Source organism: Monodelphis domestica, chromosome 2 (genome assembly GCF_027887165.1).
Source record: "Monodelphis domestica isolate mMonDom1 chromosome 2, mMonDom1.pri, whole genome shotgun sequence".
In the NCBI taxonomy this organism is placed as follows: Eukaryota; Metazoa; Chordata; class Mammalia; order Didelphimorphia; family Didelphidae; genus Monodelphis; species Monodelphis domestica.
This window is the reverse complement of record NC_077228.1, coordinates 523128512-523145719: the sequence shown is the minus strand read 5'-3', so window position 1 is coordinate 523145719 and position 17208 is coordinate 523128512. Positions and strand designations below refer to the sequence as shown.

Sequence of the window (17208 nt, the reverse complement as noted above, 5' to 3'; positions counted from 1 at the left end):
CTTGGCTCTGGGAAATAAAGGAGCCCAACGACTGGGCGGACCTCGGCAGGACGAGAGCCAGACAAGCACCAGAGGCCGTGCCTGGAGACCACCCAGACAGCAGGCGCGGCGGACAGAGCTGGCCCCAGGCTCGGGGGACGTCTGTCTCACGTCACTGCTCAGGCCTGCAGGCAGCTTGGCAGGACAGCTGGGAGGGGGAGACTCCTCACGAGGGATCCCTAATCCAACCGTGCTCAGACCCCCAAAGCAAACACAGACGGGGGCGAGGAGGCCTTTTCTAGAAACAAAACTCCTCCTCCCTTTGGGTTCATTCATTCAGCAGCCGCCTGCCACGTCCAGAGCCAGGGGACCCTCCCCCCATTTAACTAAAGCTCAGGGAAAGGAAGGAGACCTCCAGAAGCGCCTACTCTGCTGGCTCGAGGAGGCCATCGGTTTGGCCAGACCCCCGACAACGAGGCGGCCTTGCCTCGAGGCTCCCCGTCTCCTCCCCTAAGTCGGGCACCAAGGATTGACCTACCCAAGGTGCTAGGGCCAGTACAAGCATGCCAGGAAACACCCCTCCCAGGCTGCCCCCAGGCCTCATTCGCACCCAGGGCCAGGCCATCTTTTTCCGCAACACATTTCTTCGATGCCTGTTCTTTAGTCTCCTCTTCCTGGAGGCCCAGGAAGCAGTTCCGTAGAGTAACCTAGTACGGCGCGGGCTGGATAAAGTGGTAACAGAGGTCAAAGGGGGGAAGATACTGCAAGATCTCAACCTGAATGCTGACCTACCATCTGAGAATCAGTCCTGGCTATTGGCTCCAAGGCAGAAGAGCGGTCAGGGCTGGGCCATGGGGTTCAGTGACTTGCCCAGGGTCACCCAGCTGGGAAGTGTCCGAGGCCAGATTGGAACCCAGGACCCCCGTCTCTAGGCCTGGCTCTCCATCCACTGAATGCATTTTAAAGAAAGGAAAGAACCCGTCTTTCAGAAGGAACATGATTTCTCACTAAAACGCTCGTGACATGATGTTCTGGCCTCTCCCTCTCCCCAGCCTGTCCACGTCGACTTTCTGTGTTAAACTGAAGTTCTGCGGGGCAGAGGGAGATTCTGGCTGAACTCAGTCCTCTCTGGGAAGCCTCTTTCAACAAGCTGCTGGATTGGAACAATAAAAATGGAAGCCGAAGGTCTAGGTCAGGAAAGGATTCTAGAGGGAAAATAGGAGGTAACTTAAGGAGGGCCAGTTAGGTGGCACGATCAATAGAACACCCCTGCCTAGAGTCAGGGGAACCTGAGTTCAAATCCAGCTTCAGACACTTCCTAGCTGTGGGACCCTGAACGAGTCACTTCCTCCAGCCGGCCTCAGCTTCCGCATCTGTCAAATGAACTGGAGAAGGAAATAGCAAACTGCTCTAGTATCTATGCCAAGAAAACCCCAAACGGGGCCACAGAGTCGGCCACAGCTAAAAGGACTAAGCGACAACAAAGTACAGAGACGGGCTGCGGGGTCTGGGTGGGTTCTACAAATCAGCCTCATCTCTTTCTGGTGGCAGCCGTCCTGGCCCGCGAGCAAGAGCCAACAAGGCTCGGCACAGACTATCTTGGCCAGGCCAGAGGGCCGAGCGGGGGCGGGCCGGAAAGGGAAGGGGAGGGAAGGTTGTGTCACTTACGCCGGCGTCTGAATTTTGGTGAACTCGGGGATTTCCTCCTTTTTCTTTCTGAAGAAGAACCAGTAAGTCAGCAGTCCCACGATGAGGGAAAAGAGAAACATGTCTGTTATGCTGAAGAGGGAAACGTCCTCAGCTCCAGCCTCGGAAGCGGCGGTGCTGGCGTCCACGTCTGCCATGTTGATCTCTTTTACTGAGGAAAAAACAAGACCTAAAGTCACAAAGGCAGCGCGGAGGCCCATCCCTCAGTCACAAATGATCCCCCGGGCCCAGGACCCCCCCGCCCCCCAATCGGGGAGAGGCCAGGCTGCTCCTGGCACCCCTAAACGGAGCCGGGGTGGCAGCATTCACCCCTATTTACTTCTCTGTCGCTTCCCTGTGCCCACCTCCACATGGGCAGCCCGAGAGGGTCATCAGGCACTGCACACTGAGGCCTCTTCAGAAAAAAGCCACCTCAGGGCTAGAACCAGCCCTTCCACCTTCTCAAACAGGCAGGCAGCCGAGCCTGGCCCGAGGCAGGACAGGAAGAAAAGCCGCGTCAGAAACCTTGGAGAGCCCAGGGACTGACAGCACTCAGAATGCCTCGCACCAGGGGCAGTTCCTTACACAAATGAGTGTATGTTACACGAACACAAGGGCCTTAGAATTGTCGCCTGGGAGCTCCAGGTTGCTGAGTCCAAGCACCATATTTTACAGATGAGAACACTGAAGCTTGGCCACAGAGCTTGAAATGACTTGTGGCACCACCAGAATTTAAACCTGGGACCTCAGGTCACAAATTCACCGAGCTTTCTGAAACTGAGTTTCAGTTCAATGATGAAGATGGAAACCACTCTAGAGCACTGATGGCGAACCTTTTAGAGACAGAGTGCCAGGCCCAGCCCTGTCCCCAGACCAAGTGCTCCCCACAGATCAAGTACCACACTCCAGCCCCCTCGCTCCACCCTTACCCCCCAGACAGGGGAGGGAGGAAGCACTCCCATTGGGCTTCTGGGCAGAGGGAGAGTGATGAGAGGCACGTGGAGAGAATGGCTCCACCCCAAATCCCTTGGGCTTTCTAGTAAGGAACTCTGGTGGGTAACGGCAGAGGTGCCCAGCGCTCTGTATGCCGTTTTGGGCACACATGCCTGGGTTTGCCATCACTGCTCTAGAGTGAAGAAGACAGAGGCACCCATGGCAAAGGGCTTCTTAAGGAGAGAGGGGGGAATGATAGTGCGCAGGGAGAGATGGGTTGAGTGAAGGTTTTTCAAAGACAGAGGAGACATAGGCATATCTGTAGGCACAGAGAAGCAGCCAGTAGAAGGGAAGGAGAAAGAGAGGACAATCTGCTGGGATGGCCTGGGATTGCCTTGGTAAGGAACTGTGAGCCGGGGATAAGGACAGATGGAGCAGCAGAGCCTTCTGGACAGGGTAGAAGTTTAACTAGCACCAAGATGGGGAAGGGAGGAACAGGCGGCCAGGGCAGCAAGGAGGACCTGGGAAAGGATTGAGGGTTGGGGAATTGGAGGTCACAGCTTTAAACCTTGAGTCAAAGCGGTTTGTTAGGAAAAATTCTCCTTAGCTGTCTGTCAAGACTTTCTACAAAGTCTTGGTGCCCTGTAGAATAAATCAAATATTCCTTGACCCCCACAACATTCTTTCAGGTAACTGGCCTTCCAGTGCCATATGTTGAGAAGTCCTGACAAGGACCTTCTGCTATCCAATGACGTTTCTAGGAGCGGAGAGAGCATTCGTTGTCAGAAAAACCCCTTGATCCAGGATCAGTGCTATCGCATCAGGATCCCAAAGAGGACAGAGATGGGGGAAAGGGCCTGCTTGTGCCGAGAGATTTGTAGCAGCTTTTTTTTTTGTGGAGTCAAAGAACTGGAAACTGAGGGCATGTTCATCGATTGGGGAATGGCCAAACAACATGGTTGCAACAGAAAATTATTGCACCACAAGAAATAAGAAACAGAATCAGTTCAGAAAAACCTAGCAAGACGGATGAACTGGTACAAAGTGAAGTGAGCAGAACCAAGAGAACACTGTATACAGTAATAGGAAGGCCGTACTATAATCAACTGTGATCAGCAAAACAAGGTTCCAAGATATCCCAAGGTTATCAGGATTTTAAAAAAAGGCTAGGGGCAGCTGGGTGGCTCAGTGGATGGAGAGCCAGGCCTAGAGACTAGAGGTCCTGGGTTCGAATCTGACCTCAGACACTTCCTAGCCCTTACCACTCTCTTCTGCCTTGGAACTAATACACAGTATTGATTCTAAGACAGAAGGTAAAGGTTTAATTTTTTTTTTTTAATGCTACTGACATGGGGGCAGCTGGGTAGCTCAGTGAATGGAGAGCCAGGCCTAGAGACGGGAGGTCCTAGGTTCAAATCTGCCCTCAGACACATCCCAGCTGGGTGACCCTGGGCAAGTCACTTAACCTCCATGGCCTAGCCCTTACCACTCTTCTGCCTTGGAACCAATACACAGTATTGACTCCAAGACGGAAGGTGAGGGTTAAAAAAAAAAAAGAAAGAAAAGTCAGTAGCCACAAGAGCTACATCCAGACACAGGAGGTCCTGGGATCAAATCTGAACTCAGACACTTCTTAGCTGTGCAACCCAGGACAGGTCATTTAACCCCCCAAATGCCTAGCAGCTCTTACCATTCTTCTGCCTTGGAATTGACACTTAGTATTGATTCTAAGAGGTAAGGATTTTCAAAAGAGGGAGGGAAGGACTTAGCAAACGACTGGATTGGAGCAGAAAAGAATCCTGAGTGTCACAGAGAATAAAACCACCACACTCTAGAGAATGGACGAAAACAAAGAATTGGAGAGCAATGACTCAGCCATGAATATAGAACAACAATGACACTGTCCAAACTGATTTAGAGATCCAGAACTCTAACAGACCTTATAAAAGCAGGCAAAATTATAACAAAATTAATATGGAGGAACAAAAAGTCAAGAATCTTCAGGGATTTTTTTTTTTAAGGGAAAGAAAAAGGGAAACCAGATCTACAACTATACTAGAGAAATCGTTGCAATTATTCCATGTTCATTAAAAACCAGAACAGTTCATCAACAGAACACACCAGGAAATACATCCACCAGCAATTGAACCGGGAATAATAGAGCTCAATTAAACCCAAGAAACAAGGTACTGGAGAGTAAAGACAAAACAAGCCAGGAAGAATGGGAAGCAGTCTGGGAGAAAGCATCCGGAGAGAAAGATTGCTATCTCAACTGCAGATCTCAATCTCTGGAGGGAGATCTGACCAAGATATAAAGTCACATCATAAACAAATTAGAGGAGAAAAAGTGGCACGGTTTGTAACTATGGGTAAGAGGAAACAAACGAGATCAAGAAAGAGGAAGCTCTCGGAGAGAAAACAGAAACTGATTTAAATAGAAGAACAAGTGCCATTCCAATAGAAAAATGGTCAAAGGAGATTAAAAAAAAAAAGTAATTGGGCCACACAAGCGATTCTTTTCTCTCCTGTTTCTTCTTCGGTCTTAGCTCCCAACCTCATCATTCCACCAAAGCTGCTCTCTCCAACATTACTAATGATCTCTTAGTTGCCAAATCCAATGGCAAACTCTAGCCTCATCCACCTTGTCCTCTCTGCAGCCTCAGACACCACTGGTTACTCTCTAACCCTAATTCATCCCTTCTCTCTAGGCTCCTATGACAGTGCTTTCTCCAGATTCTCCTCTCCATTGCCTGACCATTCCTCAGTCTCCTTGGCTGGCTCTTCAGCCAGGTCACACTCACTAGCCTTGAATGTCCTCTACACAATTTCTGCCCAAGTTCTGATCTGCTCCCAGGAATTCACTTACCATTCTATGCTACTGATATAGGAGGGGAAGAAGGGAGGTGGTGGGAAGGAGAGTAATAAAAAGGAGGGGAAAAGGTAGGGGTAGTGATTAAAAGCAAAACACTGCTGTGGAGGGAAAGAGTGAAAGGAGAAAGGGCAAGATTAAAAGAGGAAATCAAGATGGAGGGAATATACAGATGGCAATCATAACTGTGAATGTAAATGGGATGAACTCACCCAAACATAGTCAAATCTCTCTGATGCTTTAAAAACAAAAAATAAAAATCCCTTCACCTGAACCTCCACCAATAAGTTGCAGAGTATCCAGAGGAAGGCATGGTAATGGCTGTGGACCCCAGATTCACATCATATGAAGATCAACAAAAAAACAGTTTAATGTAGGCCAATGCCAGTCAGACCTGGGCTGTAGGAAAATTAGTTCGGAAACTGATTGAAGGATGGCCTGGAGAGATAAGAAACTAGAAACAGAAAGACCCCAGCGAGGCAGCTAATGCAATAGTCCTGAATCAGGTGACAGGGCTTGAACCAGCGTGGTGGCTCTGTGCGTGGGGAAAGATTGTGGAAAGAGAATTGATGATATTCGGCAACTGAGCAGATAGAGAAAGAGAGGGATATGGATCATCAAGAAGGACACTTCCTGGCTGTATGATCCTGAACAAATTGGTTAACCCCAAACACCTAGCTCTTGCTACAATTTTGTCTTAGAATTGAGAGAATAGAAATAGAAAAAAAAAGTCAAGGATGATTCTAAGGTTATGAACCTCAGTGACAGCTGAAAATTTAACTACTTTGTATTTATGAATATTTATTCTCTTTATACTTAGATATTATTTGTTTAGAATGTCAACTTTTTGTGACAATGGACTATTCTGTTCATTGTATCTTCAGCACCTAGCACCCAGTAATTAATAAATGCCTAATGAGTTATCATTGATTAGGAAGACAGTAGTGCCCTGGGCTTGTAGAACTTGAGAGAGTGGGTTTAAAAAGAAATATTATAAATTACATTTTCGACCTGTGGAGTTTACATGCCAAAGGGATATAATCCACAGAGATGGCGAACAAGCAATTGCTAAAGCGGGGCTGGAATTCAGAAGAGGGAGTAGAGAGTATATCAATTTCTGATCAGATCCCCGAGGTAAAGAGGATAGAAAGGGCAAAGGGAAAGGTCCAAGACAAAGCCTTGGGGACACTCAAACCTAGAGGGCAGAAGATGACTAATCCAGCAAAGATTACGAAAAAGGTCACATAGGAAGAGGAGAACCAGGAAAGGTTACTATTCCAGAAACCTAGGGAAGGGAATGTACCTGAGAAGGAAGGGGCAAAAATTCTTAAAGAAGATAAACTGATTTACAGTAATCTTTCTGTTAAAAGTAGATTTTTACTGCGACTACTGCTATTTGGCATTATTCCTTTTTCCTCTACCCTACTCTCCCTTCCCCCAAGAGCCATCCCTTACATAATGAAGGGGGGGGGATGGGAGGGATGAGGAATTAAAGGAGGAAAAAAATCAGCAAAATCAGTCAACACATCAAAAAAAATCTGGGGGGGGGGGGGGTATACATTTGGTGGTTTACATCCATTGTAGCCACTGGGTATATGGTTTTCTTGACTTTGCTCATTACTTCCCTTTTTTCATTGACTTCACTTTCCAGTCTCCTCATCTGCCATGGACATCACAGTAAAAGTCCACTGAATTCCTGTATCATAATTGATTGGCATTCCCCATCGGAGGGACATAAACTCTTCTTCCAGCGCTTTCCTGCCACAAAGGGAGGTGCTATGAATATTTTGGGGTACGTGAGGTCTTCCTTTTGTCAATGACTGCCTTGGCCTCTGGGCTGAGGGAAGGATTGGGCCATCAGCTTATTGGAAACATGCCGACTCATCTCCGATCTGTTTCCATTAGTCATCTTGTCTCCGTCAACATCTGGTCTTCCTCTCTCTGAACCCTTGTCGCACAGCAGAAGTCATGTGCCCTTCATTGCAACCACTAAGAGCCTGACCCAGCTCATCCCACCTGTTCTGTGGAGGGAAGATCAGTGGGTGAGAGGTGCTCAAAGCCTTAGACATAGAGTCTAGGAGCCACTGTCTACAGTAACACAGATGTGGCCCTGCTGACGGGCACACGGGGGCGCGGCCCACCTCGCCACTGACAAATGAGTGGCAGAAGCAAGGGACACGAAGGTCTCTTGACTCGAATCTCCACCATCAGCAGTGGGGCCAAAATCCACCCTCGAGTCTTTTACTTTCAACTCAACACGCCATTCACTTCCCTCTTGCTCAGTCAAGGACTATTCCTCTTGTCTAAAACGCTCTCGGCCTCAAAGGAGCTCTCAAAGAAAACGGGGGGACCCGCTTGTGGTCGGGTACAAGTTAGTAGTCAGTCAAGTTTTTCTAACCAACATAAATGTGAGCCATGTTGTCAGCCGGCCCTCAAGACCAGGTTCTGAACCTGGGATCTGGAAAGAGTTTTCGTGGGCTTCGTGAACTTGGACAGGGCCAAGGCTCTAAAGGAAACTGAGCGCTTTAATTCAGCCACGAATTCAGGCAAGGCCACTGTTCTGAGAAGAAGGGATCAGCAGGTTTCACCAGACAGCCAAAGTGATCTGGAACACAAAAGGGAGGAAGCCCGGCCTGGGAGGCACACAATTTCCCACTGCTGGGTCTCCCTCCCCGGCCATTCACACCCGCTTCCTGGTTTTTCCACGTCTAATCAACCTCACCAAAGGGTTGGCTCTTCCACTTTCTTCTCAAGACTAGGAAGTCTCGGACACTTCCTATTCTCTGAGGAAGTTGGCCTTTTCTTGACTAAGGCTAGCCTTTCCTCTCGTTCTTTATTCCATCTTCTCGTCTCTCCCAAGAACGTGCCCCCCTGAAATCCTTTCCTCTCTCTTTTTGTTGTAACACTTTTAGACAGAAGGGTAAGGGCCAGGCACTAGGGGTTCAGTAACTTGCCCAGGGTCACAGAGCTAGGAAGTGTCTGAGGCCACACTGGAACCCAGGACTTCCTGACTCTAAGCCTGGCTCTCTACTTTTCCACTTTTGTTCTCTTCTTATCCATTGGCTCCTTGACTACAACCTATGAACAGGTCCAAGTTTCTATCACACTAAAGGCGTTTTCACAGAATCACCCAATTCTGTGCCTCAAATGTGCGGCCTGTAGGCACACGTGCCCGACACCACTCCCAAACCAGGCCGAAATGCCATTGGGAACTACTGAACAAAAGAAAAAGACAATAAAGCACTGACAATATGACAGTGTGAAACTAAGTCAATATGCAGCTTCCAGGGATCCTTAGTGGCCCCCGAGTTTAACACCACCGACCTGGACTGGCCACATCCAACAAACAGTTATCCAGCCGCTCCAGGCCGACCCAGCTCTCCTGGGTGGGAAGAGCCCCTGATAGCCAGCCTCAATTTGCCCCTTTGAACCTTCTATTCATTGTCTGGAGGCAAACTGATTGAGTTTAATCTCTCTTCTACATAAGACTGGAACATACTTAAACATGTCTATCATGGCTTCCCGGAGTCTTTTTCCCAGATAAAATTGTCATTCAGTGAATAAGCTTTCACTGAGCACCTACCAGGTGGCAGTCCTTGTGTTCTCTTAAGCAGTCCTACTATGTCACGAACACAAGGCCCTTCGCCATTCGGGCTGCATCCCTCTGAAACCCTGCCATCCCCTGAACTCGTTTATCGTTCTAGAGCTCTCTGCCCTTTCGGGGCCAAACGTCCAGAAAGGGTGGGCTATGGCTACCACACTTAGCACCCACCTTACCAGTCCTTGTAAGCAGTCCCGGCTCCCACCTTACGACTGGACCCAAACTGCCCCCACAAAGTCCCCAGTGACCTCTTAACTGCTAAGCTCACTCTCAATGCTATGTGACCTTTTGACACCAACCACCCCCTTTTCGTGGGCATTATCTCTTCCCCTGCTTTTGCTCACAGGTTCCTGATTCTCTTACCTTTAAGACTATTTCACTATATTCTCCCCCCCCCCCCCAAGGGTGCGCATCCTCCCAGGCTCCGTCCTGCCTTCTTTTCTTTACATGCTCTCTGCTCTCTGCTCCCTAGTCCTGCCCTGCCACAACTTCGGGTAAAACTCCACACTTGAATGTCCCACAGGCATCTCAACACATCCAACATGGAATCCCAAGTTCCCCCTAATCCACCCTTCCTCTAAACGCTGCTATTTCGGCGGAGGGTACCGCCATTCCTCCAGGCACCTAAATTCACACCAAGTCCTTCTGGACCCTTCCCTCTTACTCAGCTCCAGTGTCCAAATATGGCCAATTTTTTGTCGATCTTCTCTTTATGGCATTTCTTGCACTGATCGCCTCCTTCCCAGGTCAGGCCTGAAAAACCAGCGCCTTCCCCCAAACCACTGCAACAGCCTCTAATTGTTTCTTCCCCTTTTCAAATCAACCTCCAAATCGAATGTCCTGATGACAGATTTGACCACGTTACCCACGACTACAATCTTTAGTGCCTTCCCTTTGCATCGAGGAGAAAATTAAAACCCTTCGCGCTGGCACTGAAAGTTTTGTGCAACCCGACCCCATCGGCCTTTGTAGGCCTGGTTCATATTCCTCTTCTTTCCATACTCTCAATTCCAGTCAAACTGACTCTCTCCTTCCCCTCTCCTGCCTCTGGACAGTCCTCTGGATCGGAATCGAATCTCGCTCACAAACCCGTACTTCCGCGAAGCCCTAGCTTCCCTCTTCTAAGAAGCATTGTCTGATCCCCCAAGATGAAAGCAGCTCTAAACCTCACACTTGCTCAGCCAAGCCAGGCCTGCCTGGAGACCCCCTCCCCCTCTGTGGAGATCTTCCAGGTCCCTATCACTGAAGGAGGGCACCTAGAAAGGAGGCCTGGCCTTCATGGCCTCCAAAACCTCAGTCTTCTGCGGGGTGAAATCAGCTCGGTGCCCCTTTTGTTGGTTTATTTCCCCTGCGGCGGCCTTCCTCAGCTTCGCATGTGTTTCCTTCACCCCGGGATGGTGAGCCCCTCGAGGGCAGGGCTGTGAATAGGCCCGGCACACAGTAGGCACTGCCTAGGCTCTAGCTCTTAAAAGGACTTTGCAGCGCTTGGTGAATTCTTGCTACTTACTGGTACTTGTATCCCCCAAGAGGACACAAGCTCCAACGCAGCATGTGCCTGGTGTGTCTGATGCTCAATCCCACACTTCTCACAGCTGCCCTTAAGAGATATTTGCTGCGCTGAGCCACAACTCTCCTAAGCCTAGCGCCCGTCTCCTCGGGGCTCTAGATTCTGCTAAGTGACAGTGGTCCAAGCCGGGTCACGGACTAGATACGCCAAAACGGAGGGTGTGCTAGCCTGCCTCCCAGAAGGAGAACGCTATGGGGAGGAAGGGTCCGCAGTCAAAGACGTGGCCCATCAGGAATGACTCCGGTATAAAGGCAAAAGGCATGAATAGAGCGTCATCAAACACCCTGCGCGCCTCCTCAGACTTGCCTGCGCGGGGTAGAAGACGAGCTAGACTACAGAGAGGATCTAGCTCCTGCCTTCAAGGGAGTTAAAAGCAAGAAGGGGATAAGATAGCACAGCAGAAATAGAGGAGCTAACTGTCCATGGGCTCCACAGGCTGATGGCAAAAAGGAGGAGAAGTTCTGAGGAGGGATCTGGGAGGGCCATGAAATGACTGATTTGGCTTCGTACAAGGGAGGGCTGTCAAGGCCATGAAAACAGTACAGGGCCTGGGAATGGGTCCAGCCTGGGTGCCCGTCAAGGGGGCAGTGGGAAAGGTCTGTACTGCGTGGCCGCAGCAGGAGTCAGGTTCTGCTTTAGTCAGATCCAGCCGCGGCACAGGGCTGGCCTTTGAGGCAGCCTCCCTCCCTAATGACTGTGGAATTCTGAGCTTGCCCCGAGCCCCTCATTTGCAGATGCAGACAGCCAGAGAATGGCTTCAGAGGACAGAGCTAGTTAATGCTGGAGCTAGAACGGATCCCGGGACCTAGGAGTTAGGGCTCTGTTCCCTACTCCAAACTGCTTCACCTGGTCTTATTTTGGAAAAGCAACTAAAAAGACGATGAACAAATTTTTAAAATCCAACTTCAGCCAAGATAGCTATTGTCCGTTCTAAGGGAAGAGAAGAGAAGATGAAGATAAACTGGAGGAGGGGCCAGGCAGATGGCCAGATCTGCTGGAGCCATACAGTGCTGGGGGATACAGACCCAGAGCTTCTCATCCAGGACCAAAGTGGTCCACGGCCTCCCCTAAATCCTCACAGGAAGCACGTCTGAAGTGCTGGGGATCTTCCTTCAGATCTCTGGCAATACAGAGAGAACTGGGTGGGCCATCATGCCCAGGCCATCAGCCCACCTTTATCTCATGATAAATAAGCCAAGTCATCTAGGGAATTTGTGGAATAACCTCATCATCATCCTGTCTTCCGCACTCTCCCTTACCATAACTCCTATACCCAAGTGCTGGCTCTCAATAAGTGATTTCTTAACAAAGACCCTACGACTTGCCAGAGGCCCCAGATGAATGAAGGGAAAAGCTGGACCTCCACCCAGGTCTTCTGAACCATTCCCCCTTCTTCTCTAGTGATAAATAGTGTTGGCAATGGAAGGGAGCAGAGGGAGAAGGCAAGAGAAGCGCTAGGAAGTTAAAAATCATCTCTGTGACTAAATGATGAAGAGATAAAAATGAGCCAAGATTATAAGCTTATATAACAGAAAGAAAGAATGGTGGTGCAGGGGGCAGCTAGATGACTCAGTGGATAGAGAGCCAGACCCAAAAATGGGAGGTTCAGAGTTCAAATCTGGCCTCAGATACTTCCTAGCTGTGTGACCCTGGGCAGGTCACTTAAGTCCCCTTGCCTAGCCCTTATTGCTCTTCCCTTTGAACCAAGGGCTAAAAAAAAAAAAAGAATGGTGGTGCCACAAAGAATTTTAGGTTTTTTGGGAGATATCCTAGGTGGAATGAACTTGCATAGAGATAGCTAGGTGCTTTTTCCCTGGTTAGGAGCTACCTATTCAGGGGGACCTCAAAGACACCCAAACAAAGTACCATGTTTCCAACAAGCAATATGAGGAAACAGAGTCCCAAAAGTTGTCCAAGGTCATGCAACTGGTCAACATTCCCCAGGTTTCTTAAGGCAAAAAAATGCCTGGCTCAACCAATCCTGGCCTGCCAATTCCATCACGGTTACTTTGGGCAGAACTAGGACTAGGGAGTCAAAGGCAGGTCGATTTTGCTTGTGTCAGTGGCTACTGATTTAGGAACAAGCCAAATTGGATTGTGAGGGTAAAGAGTCAAACCCACTGAGGGAGACCGCCAAGAGGTACAAAGTTTATGACTTGAACCTCCATCTTGGGGGGCAAAAATCTTATCAGACCCTTCAGGAGGGCACTTTGTTCTACTCCACGTACATCTGTGTTTTGCTCTAACTTAAAGAAAGTTGTCTCGTCCAGTGGGGACCTGGAATCCGGAGCTTTAGACACTGAAAGAATTCAAAGGAAGGGGAAAGAGGCAGGGAGAGGAACTGCTCGGAACCAGGGCCTCTGCTGGGCCCCCCTATTTGGCACTGGAAACCCCTGGCCAGATGGACTCAACGGACTCTTTTCATCTTTTCCATGGAACCGTCTGAAAGATTCCCCGGGAGATCCTAAGAAGAGAACTTGGAAGCCTTTCTCTGGGGGTTCAGTCTGGGGTGAATCAATACCCTCCCTCCCACCGCAGAGCTGAAAAGTTCATCTTGCTCCCCAATTCAAGGGCGGCTCCTCCAACAGAAGAAAACCTCCAGGGGCAGCTGGGTGGCTCAGTGGACGGAGAGCCAGGCCTAGGGACGGGAGGTCCTCCATTCCAGTTTGAATGGGTGGCCCTGGGCAAGTCCCTGGTGGCCTAGCCCTTACCCGGCTTCTCCTTGGAACTGATACTCAGTATCAAGTCTGACCATGCCCCTGCCCTGGAGCAGGCATTCGGTATCCAAGGCAGAAGGGGGTAAAGGCTTCCGGCGTCACGGATGAGGGCTAAGAAGACAAAGAAAGGCTCTAACGCGGACAATCGGTTAGGATTCTCGCCCTTTCTGATGCTTAGCAAGCGCCAGGCCATCTACCTGGGAGCCCACCTAAGCCTCACAGAGACCAGTATTGAGCCCGAGTGCCCCGAAGCAGCTCCGCCACAGCGTAGACTCAGCCCCCCCGAACTGCCTTCTGTGAGCAAGCTGGCGACGCCCAGCTCAAGGGGAGTCCGTCTAAGAGTGCAAAAACGCAGCCAGCACAGCCAGCACCAAGGCAGCTGAAGCCGCAAGGAGAGGCCCAGATCCCGGAGCCCAGGAGGCTCCCTTCCTGGGCGAGATCTGACCGAGCACCTGGGCCATGGGATCGCACGCTCGCTCCGTCCTGAGGTCCTGCAGACAGAAAGGGCGGCGCTCCGCGCAGAGAGGACCAGCACTGGCCCAAGACAAGACGAAGCAGACGACGCCACCTGGCGCGAGCTTCCGGCCTGCTGGGCCGTCTTTCAGCACTCGGGACACAGATTCTCCAGGGCAGGACGACAGAGGCACGACTGCAATTCGTCACACACTTCGAAAGTAACACGGCTCACACGAGGTCAGAAGAATCCTGGCCGCGGCTCCCTGCTGGCCGAAGTCAAACTGACCCCTTGTACCACCAACCTTGACCGGACCTTGCTCTCTTCCAATGGCTCGGGCCAGCCGTGGACTTCCTCCTGGGAGGGAGTCTGCCAGCGGGCTCTCTTCCTCCTGGCTCCTTCCACTCCCAGGTTCTTCCATGATTCGCCAGGTCTGCCCACCTCACTGCCTCTACTGGGCATCATCCATACGGAAGTAAGCAGGGCTGGCCCTGCACCGTCATTCAGCGGCTTCTCCGGAGCCTGCCCACCTGCCTGGCAACCTCAAGGGGTCAGACCCTCAGCAGAGGGCCCGGATTGCTAAGGAAGGGCCAGACCCCAAGGGATGGTTTCAGCTTGTATCCTAGGGAGGAGTAAGCACACAGCAGCTGGTGTCAGACGTACCTCTTCGCTTAAAAGAAAATTCTATATTATCTTTGTTTTATGCTTTTCTTGGCCTGTGCTGAAATAAAATATCCAGCCAGAGGCCTGACAAGGAAGCAGTGAATGCAATCTGAGACCCTCCTCATTGAAAAGGGCTTCAGGGTGCCCCAGGGATTAACTCCTCGGTCCCAAAAAGCAAAACATATCCTTCACAACCTATAAATGCTCCTATTAAAACAAACAAACAAACAATGCCTCCCCCCTTTCTGTGTTAGAATCAACACTAAGTAACAGTTCCAAGGCAGAACAGTAAGGGCTAAGCAGTTAGGGGTTAAGTGACTTGCCCAGGGTCACACAGCTGGGCAATGTCAAATTTGAACCCAGGACCTTGACTCCAGGTCTATTGATCATCCACTGAGCTGCCTACTGCCCCTCTCTAAATACTTCTTTACATATCCTTACGAGCCCACAAGTTACCCTGAAATAAAAATACAAGTACCACCAATTCTCTTTAGCTACTGACCTAGAAAATGTGCTGGGCAACTAATTATCAGAATAAGTTTGGAAAGGAGTCTCTTCACTAATTCATTTCACTCACTCCTCATCTTCAACAAGTACAGACTTTAAACAATTAAGAGGTCCAGCTAAATATTTTCAGTTGCCATTTAGTTTCTAATTTCTTATGCATCTATAACAATCTAATTCAGTAGTTTTCAAAGTAGGGTCTGGGATCCTTGTCGGAAGACAACATTTTTTTCATACTAATACTAAAATGTTTTCATTTGTAATCTGGCAACTCTTTAAAAATGCAACCCACATACACAAAAGCTCATTGGGGGATCCACAGTCACTCTAAAAATGTATGGGGCGCTGAGATGGAAAAATCTGAGAACCATTGGTGGTCTGGTTCAATTCCCTTCATTTTTCAGAAAAGGAAATGAATGATGCCAGAAAGATGATGCCAGCTAACTAAGGTCAAGCCCTGAGAAATCTGGTTTCCTAACTCCCACTTCTTAACTCCTGCCTTCCATTTTACCATAGGCCACTCCATTTCTAACTTTTCTCATGCCACAAAATGGAATAACAATGGAAGGGGTTTTTAAGAGAAAAGATCATTTGTCTGAAGAAAGTAGTCTGCAAAGTACTTAAGAAATGGAAATGTTCCACAGAGCTAAGATGAATAGGAAAAAGAATCTCATTTACATTAAAAACAAAACAAAACTTTACTTTCTGTCTTAGAATAAAAGCTAAGTATTAGTTCCAAGGCAGAAGAGTGGTTAAGGGCTAGGTAATGGGAGTTAAATGACTTGCCCAGCATCACACAGCTAACAAGTGTCTGAGGCCAAATTTGAACCAAGACCTGCCTCTACACCTGGCTTTTTATCCACTGACCTTTGTATCTACCTTCTGAACACCTAGCAACATATTTGTGAGACATATAATTTAAGTTAATTGAATGGATAAATAAGCTACAATTCAGATAGGCCTGGAAGGGCAGCTTGGGGTAGAGAAGGAGTAGTCAAACAATAGTCCTGGGCCAAAAGAGCCATGATCCAAAGAACTAAGAATTGTTTGTTGGTTGGTTAGATTTGGGCCTAGTTTGTACTAGGCTGCCAAAATTTGGTGTAGGGCAGAGTGGTGGACCCAGAAGACACGAAACCTTTGATTTAAATCCTACTTTTGCCACTTAGTAATACTGTGAGCAGGGGCAAGCCATTGCATCGCTTTTCTGGAGTGCTGGCTGATTGATCAATGGCTGGTTCCCTCAAAGGGTTGTTATAAACCTCCCATAAGATCATGTGTATCAAGTACTTTCCAAACTTGAAATGAGGGCTGGATATCAGTTATGGGTTTTATAAAGAACTCCAAATCTCACAATTTTCCCATAATGACTCTCTGATAATCCCGTACTATTTTCACTTTTTATTCAAACTTATTTGGCTTATTTAAAAGTTTATTTAAACATATTTGGCTTCAATCTTATTTCTTCAAAATTTTTTCCAGCAGCAAACATGGAGACTGTAGAAGTTATATATACATATCTCTAAAGCTGCCACAGGCCAATTATGATGTGGGGCAAATGCTCCATGAACCTATCAATCAATGGATTTGAAAAGCTAGCTTGGCAGGGAGTGTTTGACCTTTTTAAACAAAGGATTTACCTTTTCATTTTCCCCCCTTCTCTAAAGCTGCCTTCTCCAGTCACTCCCAAATTCAAGAGCCAAGAGTTTCTGTAGGTAGTCCCACTCTGAGTCATGTATGAACCAATGGTATCTTTCCATGAGAGCAAAGGAATACCTCGTTTACTTTGTTACCTATTCCTCAAGGACTTGGGTCAGGCTCAAAGAATCACACAACCATAGACAAAAGTACAGAATGTCATAAGAAGAAAATACTGGAAATCAGTTAGCCTAACTGATCCAGATTAATAAAGATTAATCCAGATTAATAAAGGTCCAGATTAATAAAAATAATTTTACACATGTATAACTCTTGATTCCAAATAAAAGTGCTTCCCAGGTCACAAAACACTTTCGCCTACTTCACTTCATAAAATAGATTATCATGTTTTCTCGGTGAGGAAACGAAGTTCAAATTCAGTGACTAACCTAGGAATACAAGTGGCAGAACCAGAATCTGGCCTTGCCCTCCTCTGACTGCTCCTTCACAGGATTGCTAAATTGATATTGCCAACCCACAGGTTCAACCATAGCACTCTCTTTCTCAAGAAATGTCTGTGGCTCTCTCTCCTGCCTATCT

The 17208-nt window shown here is 48.6% G+C and overlaps 1 protein-coding gene across 2 annotated transcripts in view; it reads right to left on the bottom strand.

Annotated features, from left to right (window-relative positions):
* LOC100619047 (NADPH--cytochrome P450 reductase) overlaps positions 1 to 17208 on the bottom strand; it is a 65326-nt gene that overhangs the window by 30965 nt on the left and 17153 nt on the right. For both annotated transcript variants that reach the window (XM_056819785.1, XM_056819784.1), the window contains exon 2: positions 1648 to 1837. In XM_056819785.1, the coding sequence (XP_056675763.1) occupies positions 1648 to 1823 (176 nt within the window). In that variant the 5' untranslated portion in view covers positions 1824 to 1837. The remainder of the gene's footprint in view (positions 1 to 1647; positions 1838 to 17208) is intronic.